This window comes from Astyanax mexicanus, chromosome 11, assembly GCF_023375975.1.
Source record: "Astyanax mexicanus isolate ESR-SI-001 chromosome 11, AstMex3_surface, whole genome shotgun sequence".
NCBI classification, from domain to species: Eukaryota; Metazoa; Chordata; class Actinopteri; order Characiformes; family Acestrorhamphidae; genus Astyanax; species Astyanax mexicanus.
Window position 1 is genome coordinate 1,456,012 of NC_064418.1, and position 17,599 is coordinate 1,473,610.

Sequence of the window (17,599 nt, forward strand, 5' to 3'; positions counted from 1 at the left end):
TATGCCAAAGCAACTAAACAACCACTTAGAAACATACCAGAAATCACTTGGTATAACATGCATAACAACAAGATAACAATCAACTTGAGTCGCACAACAACCACTATGTAATAAAATCACAGCAACCACCTAGCAACCACCTAGCAACATTCTAGCCATCTAACCATTAGATATGCCATAGCAACTGGTTATCAGGATCTTTACAAACCATCTAACAATTGCCACCTATCAACATCCTAGCAATGACTTTAGACGACATAAAAATTGCATAGTAATTACCTTAAATCATACAACAACCCCTAGCAACATGCTAACAGCCATAATATAAGCAACATCAACTATTGGCTAGTTCCATGCCATAAAAATCAACTTGAATTGCATAACAACTACTCTAGATACTATATTCACATAGCAACCACACTGAATCTCAGAGCAACCACTTAGCAACATCCTAGCAACCATAAGACAAGCCACCTAGCATCTAGCAACGACATGGGATACCAAAACAACCACATAACAACCACCTTACATTAGATAGCAACCAGTTTTAATGATAAAATCATTTAGCAACCACCTAGCAACATCCTAGCAACCACTACCAATCCCATAGTAACCAGACTGGCCAGAGTGACCTTAGATTTAGCGTGATAGTTTGGATTGTTTTTATTTTTTCCTGCTGGGAAACTCTGCATGTTTTTCACAGTTTCTTCAGTAAATCTACAGCAGATCGTCTCTTTAATGCTGAATTAATGCTGTATTTCTTTCCTCTCTTCACAGTCTGGATCCTCCTCTGTCACTCCGTCTCCTTCCTCATGAATCATCAGCCTCTGACTGCAGCACATCTACCAATTACACCTACATGAGCTTCTGACAGGCTCTGGTCACGCCAGGCCTCACAGCCTTTTCCACAGCGCTGTGTGATCAGAGCCCAGGAGCCGGCCGGCCGGCGGTTAGATAACCGGCGCTCAGAGCCGGGGGGGACGCGCTGCAGCCGGACTGGAAATGTTGATTATTGTTATTCCGTCCGATCACATGAAAAACGCTCAGCCCTTCGTGTCCCGTGTCATTCTGGGTGAACTGGAACATGGAGCTGCAGCAGCAGCAGCTCTTCTTACCTGGAAGATCAGGTTAACCAGGTGAGCAGGAGAAGCTCAGCGTGTCCGACTACTGTTACTCTTACTCTTACTGTCTCCTCACTAAAAACAGCACAGACCACAACCAACTGACCCTCACCCAAATCAACTATCTAAACTCAGTGCTTTTATATACGTGCATAAGATGAACTATAACAATATAAAACCATTTACATTGACTTTAAGCAACTAAATGACTTGACTTTATATAATACTTTATATATATAAAGTTAGATGACTAGATGATGAGTTGATGACACTTAAAATAAGTAAAATTAGCTGACTTTAAAAGGGATTAAAAATTAAAACATGCAAAATTAGCAGACCTGCACCATTTAAACTGAACATTTAAAACCCACACAATTAGCTGACTTGGCTTAAAATGACCACCTTAAACTAGTAAAATTAGCTGACTTCAGACAAGACTAACATTTAACAAAATTGGCCACTTAAAAACATAAAACGTAATGTCTTTACATAAGTAAAATGAGCTGACTTCAGATAGAATGACCACTTAAAACAAGCAACATTTGCTGACTTTTGTTAAATGACTACTTAAATCAAGCAAAATGAGCGTTTTTTACATAAAATAACCACTTTAAACAAGTAAAATTAGCTTCATTTAGATAAAAGAATCATCTAAATCAAGCAGTATAAGCTGATTTTGATCAATTTGCCACGTAAAATAAGTATAACTAAAGTAAGAGTATAAATAAGTATAGCTAAGATAAAATGATCATTTAAAATGCATTAAAATATGCTGACTTTACATAAACCGACCACTTAAAATAACTCAAATGAGTTGGTTTTAGAAGTTAGCTGCTTAAAGATGGCATTGGTTATTAATACATATTAAAGTAGCTGACTATATCCAAATAAAAAATCCAAGTAAAATAGTCAGAATTACACTCTAATAATATTGGCTGATTTTACATTAAATTATCACTTAAAACAAATAAAAAGTGTCTGCCTTTTGACGAAATTACAGCTTAAAAATATACAGTTGGCTTCCTTTAGATTTAATCGCCTCTTACAGCAAGTAAAATTTGTTGATATTAAACAAAATGAGCACTTTAAACAACTGATCTGACTATAGTTTCTGCTTTTAGGTAATATGGTGATTTTATTTTCCTTTATATACAAAAACAAAAAGCCTAAATTATAGGATAAACACACATATTCTAATTAGGACAAATGCAGCATAAATAAAACGGTGTAAAATATAAAAACACAGTGTAAACAGACTGTTAGATGAAATGAAGTGTAACAGTGAATCTCATCCAGAACAGATAATTATTCTTGATCTCCTCTGTTTAGAAACGCTGCTGAAGATCCACCTGTCTCTAAATCAGAGCATGATCTCGTCCCCAGCCTGTAATTCTCACCCACACACTGTCTGTCCCTCCAGCCGTCCTCCTCACACAGATTACAGCTCACCACAGCTCCCAGTACAGCTCCCAGTACAGCACACAATACAGCTCCCAGTACAGCTGCCAGTACAGCACCCAGTACAGCACCCAGTACAGCACCCAGTACAGCACCCAGTACAGCTCCCAGTACAGCTCCCAGTACAGCACACAATACAGCTCCCAGTACAGCTGCCAGTACAGCACCCAGTACAGCACCCAGTACAGCACCCAGTACAGCTCCCAGTACAGCTCCCAGTACAGCACCCAGTACAGCTCCCAGTACAGCACCCAGTACAGCACCCAGTACAGCTCCCAGTACAGCTCCCAGTACAGCACCCAGTACAGCACCCAGTACAGCACCCAGTACAGCACCCAGTACAGCTCCCAGTACAGCTCCCAGTACAGCTCCCAGTACAGCACCCAGTACAGCTTCCAGTACAGCTCCCAGTACAGCTCCCAGTACAGCACCCAGTACAGCTCCCAGTACAGCACCCAGTACAGCACCCAGTACAGCTCCCAGTACAGCTCCCAGTACAGCACCCAGTACAGCACACAATACAGCACCCAGTACAGCACCCAGTACAGCACCCAGTACAGCTCCCAGTACAGCTCCCAGTACAGCACCCAGTACAGCACCCAGTACAGCTCCCAGTACAGCACCCAGTACAGCACCCAGTACAGCTCCCAGTACAGCACCCAGTACAGCACCCAGTACAGCTCCCAGTACAGCACCCAGTACAGCACCCAGTACAACAACCAGTACAGCTCCCAGTACAGCTCCCAGTACAGCACCAAGTACAGCACCGAGTACAGCTCCCAGTACAACAACCAGTACAGCTCCCAGTACAGCACACAATACAGCTCCCAGTACAGCTCCCAGTACAGCTCCCAGTACAGCTCCCAGTACAACACCCAGTACAGCTCCCAGTACAGCTCCCAGTACAGCACCCAGTACAGCACCAAGTACAGCTCCCAGTACAGTAAATGTTAATACACTTTATATAAAATTACTAAAATAAAAAAATACAATTCGTTTTAATAATCAAAAAATTACTTTCTTTTAGATACAATTACTTTTATCAATTAAAATGATGTAAAATTAAACAAGTAAAGTTTATACTTAATGCTTTATACTTTTTAATAAATTCAATTTCTATTAACAATTATGTAACTATTAAGTAATTACTATTTAGTAACTTTTAAGTCACTTTATTTTAGATAAAATTACTTTTAACAAGTAAAAGTATGTCTCAGTTGATTAAATACCTTTTTATTTCACTGTTATTTTTAAGAAGTAAAATTATTTGCCTTACTTTCAACAAGCATTTTAAATAACTTTTAATGAGTGAAATTACTTTCCTTTAGATGAAATGACTTTTAACAAGTAAAATTGTTTAGTTATTATTTAGCTAAAATGTGTTTTAAAAATACATTTACTTTTATCAAGTACAAGTACAATTATTTGCTTTTAGATATCATTACATTTAGTTCATTTAGTTAAAATGAAACAATCTGAAAAAGTCTGTTGCTTGTAACAATTAAAATGACTTTTATCACAAAAAATGATTTAAGTCTAGTATATTCTAACTTGTATTCTAAATTCTTCTTATTCTTATAACATCTGAAATTATAAAAAATCTGATGGTGTGAGCGCTGTCTCTCGTTAGGACCAGGATGTACTAATCGTCCTGCGTGTGTTTTAATGCTGTTTTAGTGTTGTGAGCGTGTCGGAGGTGCACATACCCGAGTGATGCTGAGCGCAGAGAGCAGGACGGCGAGAGCAGGAGTCGACCACGCGAGAGCGATCACCCGGAGCTTTCTCTCTCCAGACGAATTCCTCTGCATCCCGAGCATCCGCCGCCGCCGTTGCGCGCGCGCGCGAGAGAGAGAGCACTCCGCTACACTATTACATAACCTGCCCCCTTGTGCTGGCAAGGGCCAGATGCCATGTGCCACAAGTTCCCTCCCTTGCTCCCTCCCTCCCTCTTTCTTTCTTTCGTTCCCTCAGTCACTCACTCTCTCACTCCATCCCTCCCTCCCTTCTAACCTAACTCGCTCTCTCTCTTCTTTCACAGGGTGGCTAATTAAAAAAAAATATATATATAAAAGAGCTGAAAAGAAGAGCTGTTCATATCATACATCCGAACACATCCTCACTCCACCCCCTACCACTGGAACCACATGGAGCAGCACGAGACCAGAGGCCCCGTCGCCGTGGGCAACAGCATCAGCATCAGCACCAGCATCAGCATCAGCACCAGCCGGCCGGCGAGGGGGGCTCTGAGCTGGACTGATGCGTAACGGAGGAGCGGAGGAGCGTGCTCGGCTCTGTGGCGTATATTTTTAGAAGCAGAGAGAATGCGTTCTCCCCGCCGGAGGAGAAGAAAAAACAGCAGCGTCACAAAAAAAACAAAAACACACAAAAAGTCTCATCCTCCTCTTTTTTTCTCCTCCTTCTCCATAAAAACGCAGACCTGCAAACCAGACGCCACACTGTTTACCAGCTACCCCCAACCAGACCCCTCAGATCAAACCGCGGAGACAGCGGGGGTCTCGGGGACGAGGGACAGGAGTTCAGTCACGTTCACGTCCCCCCGCGTCTGCGTGTCACTGTCAGAGAGATGAAAGCTCTGAGCCGAGTGTGTGCAGAGTGTGTGCCGAGGAACCCATCAGCATTCCGTCTGCACGCGCTCAGAACCGCACAGGAACGCCTGCAGAAAGAGGAAGAGGAGGAGGAGGTACTCACTCGATGAAGCAGTCGCCGCGGCCGTCTCTACTGGACGTCATGTCCCAGCCATTCAGAGGTCCCTGTGAGGAGGTCCATCCCCCGGAGGACGGGGGACACCCAGAGGCTTTGGTCCTGTGGCTGGAGACACAAACACAGAAGAAGCTTAGTCAGATATGTAATCATGTAGACATGCAGATGTGCAGACGTGCAGATGCTGATTACACTGCTTTATATAACGTGTGCGCAATTAAAATGCAGCAAAAAAAAAGCATTTGTGCAAAAAAGGGCATTTGGACAGTTTCTGTATGTTACACTATGTTACAGCTATACACTGCATTTGATATAAATATAGCGGTACGGCAGATTGTGCTGTATTGTATTATATACACAATGGGAAACCAACAATGCGTAATTGATCAGTAGTTACACTGTAGTTACATGCATTGTTAACAAGTAATTACAAAGTACTTACATAATAAAATAGGTCTATGGAAACCAAGACATGGTGTAGTATAGTGGATAACAGTACCACCAAAACTCTTTGGTAGATTGGGGATTTTTACTTTTAACTAGTGTAAACAGAACTGTTCTAAACATACTTTACACCTACCTATCTCAATTGTACTTGGCTGGTGGTGTTTTTCCTCCATAGACTAATTCTAACCATTTGTTTCTTAGCTCTGAATTACTGGGTAAAGTATATAAACACTGATGTGTTATTCGCACAAATAACACAGGAAAGAACTGCATGCTGTTCCTAGTGCTGTTAGTCATCTCCTATTTGACGAGACGTGTCACCACCTGGCTTCAGCTTTATCTGTGGGTGGTCCCGAGCCGAGGTGGGCGGGGCCATGAATACTAATTCACGGGTTGATGTAGACACGGTGCTTTTCCTGATCGACTCGTTTTTCTGAATATTTTCTTTTACTAGCTGCTGCAGACAATGAGGAAGAGGTTGAGGAAGAGTTTAATCATGTGCAGCATCATAAACAACTCAGAGAGACCTACTGTATTTCACAAACAACAAGAAAAAAGAGGATTTTAGCGGAAGGAGAACTTTAAAAATATTCTACAAACCAATCAAAGTAAAATATAGAGAGAGACTCAGTTTATATCAGTGCTCATCTTGGTTCACGACACCTTTCACAAATGTTATTTGGTTAAACTCCCCAATGAGCTAAATGATACAGAATGCGCATTTAGTTACAAAAGCGATGATTTTCATTGGCTTCTTGTTAGAAACCAGCACAATTCCCAGAAGGGCTCCTTGGCTGTAAAACTGAAAAGTCGTACACAGGTGGTCTGTTTGTCAGGGGCCAGATGGCTCGCTGAGTACAAACATGCATTAGGAAGAAACTGAATCATTTTAGGCCTATTTATACACTGGAAATCTCTTTCTTTAATACACAATTACCATCTGAAATAACACATGAAAAAAGGTCCATACTAAATCGAATTTGTTGGCCTTTTGTTAAGATCATTCTGTAATATTTAAAAGAACCAGTATAGTCCTGAATAGATGGTCGGCAGAAAATACAGCATATATATATATGTGTTTAGTTAGGCTGTTGTGGCTGGGGGGCTTCAAGTGGGCAAGAACCATGCAACTATATTAATGAACATTAACAAATAAATACAGTTAGTGCTCCTTTAGAAAAAACAATGAATGAACATATGTCTTAAAGTTTAGTTTTACAACTAACATTGCAATTCACGTTGCTCAAAACCAATTTTTTGCCCAGATCTTGTCGGTTCACATTCACTGTAAATGTAAGTGATCTGTATCTGTGTGTAATGTGAACGAATCTGTTCCTGAATCGTCTCACATGCTGCACATTGATACCTGTATAAACGTCTCCTTCTTCACAAACAAAAAAACTCTCATATTATAGAGAGGAGAGACTCGTAGCTTTATAAAGGGAAATGGATGAGTTAGCAGCTCATATGTGGAGCATCTTTTGCTGGAGTGGAGAGTAAACAGCTGCTCTGAAGTTCATGCTCAGGTCCAGGAGGTGAAAAAAGGACAGGCGGTTTGCTTTTGCTGTTTTTTTTTTGCAGCTATAGCTGCACAGCTGCACCAAGAGATGCAGTGTGGGGACGAGAGAGAAGCATGTAGCGCTAATGCTAATGTGTAAAAGACAGGATTTCTGATTTGAGCGTTCACATTCATATCGCATGTCCGTGGATCGGATATGTATCAGATTTAAGAAATTTAAAACAAATCTGATTTGGCACTTTCACACAGCAATGAAAAAAATCATGACAGCTCATATCTGAATATTTATCTGAAATCCGACGTAGGAATTTAATTGAATGCAGCATATATACAAACTGAATATACAAGCTAACATATGTTAACAGATGCTAACTCTCATGAAATCTGTACTGCACCTCTACTGTAACTAGTTAATTATTGATATCTACTGAGTAAAAACAAACACTAATTTGTTTATTTATTTAAAGAACGCTCTTTCTGGGAAAAGCACTGTCCTTTCCATGAACATAAAACTTTAAACACTTCCCGGATGAAAGAACAGAGCAAATGTAGTCAACAAATAATGAAAGCCTATGTGCTGTATTCCATTTAGCATGTTGCTAACTGCAAGACTAGGCCATATTCTATTAGATTTTTATCTTTATTATATAACATAGCTTCCTAAACAAATTTTCATTTTAACATTTAAATTTTCATTTTAACCATTTAGACTATATAACAGTCATGTTGCATTGTAATGTAATGGGGCCAATGAATATTTAAAAATGGCTCACTTTAGCAAAGCCCAAGGTCAGGGCTAGGGCATGTCTAGAACCTCCAGCACTTAAAAATAAGGTGTATTTATGTAGATAAATGATCATTTGTTTAAAATAGTGCTTTAATTTCCACTAAAATACTGAGGTTAACAGCAAACGTCACCTTTACAAAAAGACACAGCTGTAAAAAAACGAGATACAAAGTTAGACATGGGTCCAGTCTTAGTGGGTCCACTCACACACACACACACACACACACACACACACACACACACACACACACACACACACACACGTCGAGGTGATATAATGGTGATGGTTGAAAGTTATGTCACTTCAAAGGGCCTGTGTGACTCAGAACAGTCTCTTAACATTCATTATTTAAAGCCAGTCTCATCCCTCTCTCTTCATCCCCGTCACAAAACCCAAACTCTGTGCGCGTGTGTGTGCGTGTGAGCGTGTGTGTGTGTGAGCGTGTGTGTGTGTGTGTGTGTGTGAGCGTGTGTGTGTGTAAGTGTGTAAGAGAGAGAGAGAGAGAGAGAGAGAGCTCTGCAAAGCAATTCAGATAAGACTTTCTAACTCAGCCTTCAAAATTACTTAAATTAACCTTGTGTTTCCCACTTTCTGGCCACTTTATTAGAAACACCCTATCTTATGCTTAAACTCTGTGGCCACTTTATTAGAAACACCTACCTAACCTTGTGCTTCCACTCATTTTGGCCACTTTATTAGAAACACCTTAATCTATGCTTTCACTTTCTGTAGCCACTTTATTAGAAACACCCTACCTTATACTTAAACTCTGTGGCCACTTTATTAGAAACACCCTATCTTATGCTTAAACTCTGTGGCCACTTTATTAGAAACACCTACCTTGTGCTTCCACTATTCTGGCCACTTTATTAGAAACACATACCTAACCTTGTGCTTCCACTCATTTTGGCCACTTTATTAGAAACACCTTAATCTATGCTTTCACTCTCTGTAGCCACTTTATTAGAAACACCCTACCTTATACTTCCACGTATTCTGGCCACTTTATTAGAAGCACTTACTTTGTTTTAAAGTGTTTTTGGTTTAGAGTTTATCCCTTTAACTTTTCCCAGGCCAAAATAATCGTTTTTAGCGAGCGGAAGTCAAAACTTGTGTTTTATCTTCTAATCCGTCTTATGGTCAGGGCCAGTTCACTGAGGCGGATTTAGGATTTAACGGTGAAATCAGGAAAACTCGGCCGTGGCTCTCGGCCGTAACTCCCTAACCCAAAAACTCATAAACACACCGAGCATCAGGGAATTCTGCTCATGACTCACTATATTACTGTATATATTTACTGTATTTTAAAACCTGTTATTTCCTCCCATCGGAGCAGGTTACTGTGCTACATGCTAAATGAGAGCGAGCGCGAGAGTGAGAAGATGAGAGTCATATTTGAGTTTCATGGCTGCGGATGATGAAAGGGTGATAATTGTAGTGGATTAAACAGAGGATTCCTGCATCGCTTGGACACACACACACACACACACATACACACACACACATACTACCCCCACTTTATGGTCTATAAGGAACTTCAACCCCCAGAACACTCTAAAAGCCTTGGAGTTATCTTTTTCAAACAGCCTTAAATTTCAAAATGACATTTCCTGACTATTTCTTCACTCAGCCTCGCTCGAGAACCCTAAATGCAAGTCAGGGTAAACATTTTTAAATTCTTTTTTGACATTCCTTCAGACGCTGTCAGTCGTAAATCTGGATTTAGGACCGTTAATGTTTAAACATCTGGAACTGTGCACAATTGTGGTTTTGCCAACAGCACAATCACCAGGACAAGGACGGGACTACGGGACTTGAGAGAGGGTTCAAAACTTAATGAATGCCTTGGAAATTGTAAATTCACCAAATATATTATACCAATTTAGGGGTTTGTGCTTTCTGCAACCACTTAGAAATAAGATTCATGAAGTTAAAATGAATGCTCTTAGCTTGGAAATTACATTCCCAACACCAACTTCACCAACTTCCCCCACGGTCGTAAATTCCGACGACAGCCGCTTATCTAAACACAGCAGAGGGGAGGAATTTCTCACTAAGAAGATTTTGCTTAAAATACATATATATTGACTATATAAAAAAGGTGTTTTATAGAATGTTTACTAAATAATGGTATATGTGTCTGGTATATGGTATATGTGTTTGGATGGGTCCTGATTGAATTCTCCTACACATTCAAGTCTGAATCAACAAGGTTTAATTAGCATTTGATAATATAGCTTTATTTGGTTATCAGTGGTTTAATCATGTATTTTCTTTTAAGTGATTTAATTGGGTTTAAATAATATCATGACTCTTGATCTCTTTCTGACAGAGTACCATCCATCATTGTATTTCTAAGATTATCTTGAGTATTACAAAACTGTTTGTGGGCAATATATATATATTACATTTATTGTGATTCAATTGTAAGATTGTGTTTCCTGAATTTATCATCACAAACTGATATGCTGAAAAATGTATTTTGATCCACTGTTTAATTGAGTTTTCTTTTGGTTTGATCTATTAGAAAAATTCTGAAGCATGCTGACCATGTGAGCGAGGGGGGGTTTTATGGCCCTTTGTGAATCCCCACCAAAGTTTGAAATTGCTCCTAGACCAATCAAAACACAGACACTTGGGCCACAGGGCCAATCATAGCTCGAAGGCCAAACAGGCCACAGAGTCTAATAGTTAAACTCAGTTGCCAGTAGGTTTGGGAGTTCAGGTCAGAGGCCAGTTGGAGGAGTTTGCAGTTCAGTTAGAGAAGGAGTGGGAGAAGGAGTTGGAGAAGATGAGTTGAGGAAAACAGTTAGAGGAGAGAGGTTAGGGAGCCCAGAGATGGATAAAGGATAGACTGTTAGTTTAGTCATCTTAAGTTAGTTTTCTTAGACTAGTGCATTTAATCTTCAAGTATATTAATATTAGCTATCCTAGTTAAAATATCTAAGGTTATTTTACAATCTACGAAGCCAAGCATTATTCCATCTAAGTTTAGCTAAAGTACAGCTGAAAAGGAGATCCGCCAGATCCAACCCAGAAACCTGCGGTCCGGAGGCCACCAGCAAGCCACCTGAGAGCGAAGGGATTTCCCTGTGGGTTCTCATGGGGCTCCGTGCTGACACAGGAAGTCAAGCCACCCTGCAGACCGGCTCACGTGATCCTTTTTCGGGGTGAAGCAGCAGACGACCAACCCAGGCGGACGTCACCAAGGCTCACTTCAACAACTCAGAGTAAGGCAGAGCTGGGTTTAATCTTTCGGCAGATGGTGTCTGTTGGTCATGGTTTGGTCGGGTCTTTAATAGAGCGTCTTTAGTATAGATGACTCATTTTGAGTGGCTTGGTTGGAAATAAGAATTGGTTTCGTAGACTTAAAATGCCTTAGACCCTTATTTAGAAATACTCACTTAATAGTTATATTAATCTTTATTCCTTTCATATCAGCATTATAACGTGTTTGTTCTTTTATTTCTCATTTATCATTCTACACTATGATTTGATATCTAATGGCTACATTTATGACTTTTTAATGAATTATTTACTCATATCTGTGTGATTTAATAAATACTTTTATTTTACAAAACCTGTCATTTCAGTGTGTTTTTCTGGATAACTTGGTTATGAAAATTTCTGTTACCTGTAGAAACCACACCCTGAGATGTCTTGTGTTATTAATTAATTTGATTAATTAATTAATTAATTAATTGATTAATCTAATTAAATTAATTTAATAACTGGCGCCCAATTAAAAAAATATTTCAACATCTCAATTAGCACCAGGTATTAAACCACTGAGCCCGCTACATAATTGGCTCGCCAACGTGGGGCAGGATTATTATTGGCTCTCCGCCGCGAGACCAGAATATATACACATTTCATAACCAGTTCCAGAAAATAGCGCTGTAAGTTGCAGAATAAAGTGTATTTTGTTGTTATTATTAAATGCGTTAGCTGCTGGCTAGCTGGCCTAGTTGGAGTTAACTGCATAAACCCAGCGTGTTAGAAACACACGCACATGTTCTACACGTGTTTTTGTTTACAATTCAGGACTGGCCAGTCCCCTGTGTGTGTGTGTGGTATGCGAGCGCTCTTGAAAACATTACGCTTATTTGTGAAATAAGCTTGGTTGACACACCGCCGTGTGTGGGTAACCTTAAACCCGGGTGTATATACGTGTATATACGTGTGTACTTACATAAAGTTCGAACTGTTTCCGGTAAAATAGACATATTTTGCCAGTGTTGATCTGATAAGGCCTTCGCGCAGCTCTGAGTCGCGGATCTCCGGCTCATCGACTCCGCGCTCCAGTTAAAACTGCCGGTTTTTGCGCGAAATCCGTAAAATCCTGCAGTACTGGACACTTCCACGTGCGTAAAAGAGTAGCTAACTTTTACGTAACACCACCCTGAGTGGCAGGAAGTCTATTGTGTGCGTGATTAAACTAACCACGCCAGGATGTAAATCCTCTTTGCTCATCTTGTGAAGTGTGTTGCTGCTGTGTTAAACTTTAGGACAGCCGTGCCCTTCTCCTCTGCTATTCACAGTCGACTGAGTCAGTCAAATCTGCTGACCAGGTCCCAGACCCAAGGGGCGGTCCTTAACGTGGCATCATCAGTGGGCGTGACCACTCCCACCAGTCGGCCTCTGCCACCATCTGGTGGACAGCCTGACTATTTACACTCAAAATCAAAGGGTGTTTTACTACCCCTCACCACTAGGGGGGGTACACTGCCACATCGCCATCTGGTGTTTGATTTGGGTAACTGCATACAGTGCAGAAAGGTGCATCTCATTTGTTTGACCACCAGAGGGAGCCACTTAGCCACATAGCTGTGTCGCCACCTGGTGTTGTACTTGTGTAATTGCTATCATCCTGTAGAGTACATTTAGTGTTTCTGTCGCCAGAGGGTGCCAATTTCAAACAAACTTTTTGTTAAGTTAATAAAGGGAATTTGCATTGTGGTTGGGTTAAATGGTTTGTAAATAAGTAAACAAATAACTGCATTCATTTAATCGGTTAATATTAAATAGTTAAATTTAAGTTTCAGGTCTGCTCTCTCAAACATTACTCTTTATGTTACATTGAACCAAGCTAAATAGCTATCTCCATTGAGTAACTAATCACAACATAAAATAATTAACTGGTCATTTTAATCAATTTGATTAAGTAAAGTTAATTAAATTTTTGTTAATTAATTATTTTCAATTTAATTCAACCATCTTCAAATAAATCAAGATTAATTATTGATCGATTAAGATCAATTATTAATAACTAATTGAAATTAATTAATTGATTAACCATAAAAAAAAAAAAAAAAAAAAAAAAAAAAAAAAAAAAAAACTTATCCAGTTATCAGTTACTCAACCATATACCCAGCACACCTGTGCTTAATACATAGTTAAATTCTCCCATCCTGTACATAGTTAATAACTATACCCATATTTAGATTTAGACATTGTGTATAGTGCCCTACAGTTATTAAACTGTTCACTAGCATCACTGACAACAAATCTAACTATTCTTTTAAAATTAATCTACTAATTGTAACCTTAGGTCGCCCACTTTTAACAGATTTTCTTCTTAGAAAAGGCACAATGCTAATTGACTCGAACATAAAATAAACTTGTTTGTCATCAAAATTGTTTGATTCCACGTGCTTTACGTAAATCAAAATGTGTGCCACCGAAAAAGCTCTTTTAGAGCTTACAGCTGGTCTACCCCCAGGACTTACCATCCCAGTCCAACAAATGGACAGTGGGGGTCTCCATGCACTAATTGCCAAAAGCCTCAATGAGTGTGTATCTAAAATCCTTGAGGGCAAGCAACAAGTGGATCCGATTTCCCTAATACTGTGGAAACAACTGCTGTTGTCACAGGATCAACTTGCTGCTTCCTCCAAAACCATTCAAAATCTCCAAGCAGAGATTGTGACTTTAAATGATAGAGTTGCAGACCTAGAGAACAAAACTGTACAGTCTGAAATGAACCAAAGAGACCTAAAAACCGAAGTGCAGCTGCTTCAAAAGGAAGCCAACATAGCTACCCAACTTGCAGCTCAGTCACAGGAAAAACTAAAACATGCTATTGCAAGACAGGTTGAGCTACAAACTGAATTAGCACATGCTAACAATGCAGTCAAATTAACTCGAGACCAAACAGAGTCAACATTTGAGCTGATGATGGAGGGAGACTCCCCCATCAATCCAGCTGGTAAATCAGGAACCCCTGGGGTTCCGGATCCTAGGCAACAACCATCCACAAATACAATCCCTCTAGTCTCCCTTAAAGGTGCTGAAGCGCCAGTAGAACCAAGGTTCACTCAGCGTTCCCAGCCACATGGGACCTCTGTGCATCCTCAAGCACCCTCTGATAGAGATTTGGACAAAATTGCGCGTAACATCCCACGCTTTGAACCAGAACCGGACGGTTCTAATGATGTCCACCAGTATCTTCGCGACATTGACTTCTTCTTACGCCGTTTCCCCAAGGCCACGGTAAATGATAAAATCTACCTCATTAAGGTGTCCTCTAGTCGGGAAGTTGGACGTTTCATTGAGCGCCAACCACCCCAGGTTAAGAGAGATTATCCTGCTCTTTGCAAGGCTTTGGAGAATGAGTTCTCCAACCACCTTGTTCAAACCGGCCTTGCTGCAGCTCTTGCAATTAAGCAGAGTCGCCAGGAAACACCCCTACAGTACTATCACCGCCTCAGGCTAGCTTATTTCGGCTATAGAAATGAGCCTGGAATGGAGGAAGAGGAAGTTTTCAAAACATTGTTCGTGAGAAACCTCCATCCCTCCACCAGTCGCTCTTTTGGAGTCGCAGCCTGCCCTCGTACGCTAACAAGCCGGCAGCTGCGTGATTTGGCTCTCAGAGGATTTGCTAAGTTCCAACAAAACATTAATAAAAAATCAGAGTCAAATGACATCCTGATAATTAATGAGCAGTCCTCCCACGTCAAGCAAAAAGGGGCACACAAGGCTCCGATGCCACCTAAGACCCAGTTAAACCACAAAAACCAGAGAGTGTTCCACTCTTGGCGTCACTCGTCCCTACATTGGGCCAAGCAAAGTGACCAAAAGCCCTCCTATCGAAAGAAAGGTAGGATAAAACGCAGTTGGAATGGCAAACACTCACAGCACCATGCTCGAGCACAGAGCTCCAGCAAACTTCAATCTCCGCTCAGGAGAAGGAGCCCAAAGCACCACAAACGTTGGTGTCCACCTAAAGGGCACAAGCATGAGACATATCCAACTAACCTGAGCACTAAAGACGGCAGTCTGCTCAGACAATTTCGTAACGAAATACGCAAGCAGGACAATGCTGAATCTGAATTCTTGCCAATTGTCCATGCTCCAGATCAACCTGCTTGGGGGGGTGCGAAATCCATCCACTCCAATGCAGCCTTGGTTGTACAGCCAGACGCTGAAAACAACCACACCGAGGAAGCTTCTTTCCTCAGCCTGGAGGATCCACCACCTAAACAATTCTTGGGTTTCTTAACCGAGAAAGGTTCAACACCAAAATTCTACCTAGCCACCTGGCTGGAAGATGTGTTCGGGTATGAAGCTCTTTTGGACACGGGGTCAGACATTTCTCTGATGTCAAATTCACTTTTTGACCAGGTGAGGGCGACAGCCCGCCGAAACAACAAAAAGATACCTCTGAAAAAGTGTGCTCTTCACCTTCAACCATATTCGCACACTGGTATCACTCTGCATTCTGCAGCCCTGGTGCACGTTGCCATCGGTCCAATGAGCCTCACCCATCCAATTCACATTTCTCCATTGGAGAACGTCCCATTGCTCTTTGGCAAAGACCCCCTTGACCGGTTCAAACCATTGATTGACTTTCAGCATCGTAGAATCTGGGCACAGGTTTGCGAACCCCTGCCCTGTCCTAAGGCACAGGATAGAGTTCAATGCTATCATGTTGCTAGCAACATTGAGCCACACAAGCTCATTGAACCTTCAAATTCCACGGGAATCAATGAGAAGCTCACTGTCAGGGTTCTGAAACCACCATCCTCAGAATCCCCTACCATGATTCTAAAACAAAACACCTGTTCATGGGCATTGACTCCCTCTACGGCTGTAGATGAGTACAACCCAAAAGCTGGAAAGTCATCCACTCTTAACACAACGGTCAACGGTGAAATCTTTGTTCCATGGGCTGACAAGTCAGCTGTTCACAGAACACCTGCAGGTTCCTTGCCGCGGACTAACTGTGATCCTCTGTTCGTGCACCAAAAGGATTGTTCTCTTCTTGTTCCTGCACCAGTGGTTCCAGACAAACACAGTCCCTTGGATTCTTATGAAGGTAAAAACATTCCCGCCATCTACACAGATGGATGTGCTTTTCGGAATGCTCAAATCAAATGGAAAGTTGACATGACAATTGGTGCATGTGACAACACTTCTTTCAGAACACTGGCATTTCACCTTGATCCACTTGCCACTTACTGTGCGTCTTTCAGGATGCTCAAGGGCCTGTTTGTTTATGCCCCAGATACACACGCTTCATCTTCATTCGTGGTGCCTCAGCGCCATGGGGGGGAGAGCCTAGCCCAGGCCCTCGATCACCCATGGGTGGACCACAAAATGATGGGGAAAACACACAGAGCATTCCCACAATTGACATATCTGCCACTTGTTGGAAAAAGGCTAGTGTGTTTTCATCCCCAATCTTCAGAAGATCTGTGTGGTATATGGCCAATTCCACAAATGGATTGGGTCGAAAGACTCATGAAATTTGTTCGAAGGAACAAACATCGCATCACTGTGGCAGGTGCATTTGCCAGGTGGAGGGGACGTCCCCCAGACCCTATTGAAATGGCTCAGGCCACAACTTTTTCGCTGAACCACACTTTCTCAGGTGTTGGTATATCTCACCGTTTTAGCGGAGAACTGCGGAAACACCCAAAACTGGGAAAAAGCACGCTTGGATACCAACCATTGTGCTACACTGCTGACAAGCTACTGGTGAGGTCCCAGCACAGCACTGGCAAAACAATTCGCGAGCTCAGGTCTCATTGGTTTGGTCCTCATGCAGGGGCAGACAAACTGCCTCGCATCTGGAACCAAATCCCGCATCGTCAGTGTTTTATTAAACCGATTCTCAAACAAGTTCACTGTAACCCAATTAAACTATGCAAAAGCCCCATGGGACAAGTCGGGACCAATAATCCCCTAGGTTAAATCATAATACGGGGCTAAATACCTAGACACACTGAGTGTTCATTGTCCACCATATTCTGACCTGACGCAATTGTTAAATTGAGAACGTACCACACATTCACTGTCTGGAACTCACCTATCCAAGTAGCATAACTCACAACAAATTGGATATTTTGTTAAACCTAGTGTTTGAATCACCATTTCAAACCATTAGCATAGCAGTATAATAAATACATGGAGAAGGGGGGGTGCCAATTTTTTTTTTTTTCTCTTCTCTTCAGGTGCCCAAAACATATTTTGTTTCCCTTCTGACTACGTTTGCTCCGCTATATTGTTCTCAATTGTTGACTAAGTAGTGGCTAATTATTGAA

At 41.3% G+C, this 17,599-nt stretch overlaps 1 protein-coding gene across 5 annotated transcripts in view; it reads right to left on the reverse strand.

Moving 5' to 3' along the window:
* Window positions 1-17,599, reverse strand: part of frmpd4 (FERM and PDZ domain containing 4) — a 63,634-nt gene that overhangs the window by 25,184 nt on the left and 20,851 nt on the right. For 4 of the 5 annotated variants that reach the window (XM_049485256.1, XM_049485257.1, XM_022665629.2 and 1 more), the window contains exon 2: window positions 5,289-5,408. In XM_049485256.1, the coding sequence (XP_049341213.1) occupies window positions 5,289-5,408 (120 nt within the window). Of the gene's footprint in view, window positions 1-4,285; window positions 4,399-5,288; window positions 5,409-17,599 lie in introns of those variants that run through there. The other variant, XM_049485259.1, reaches the window with a different exon arrangement.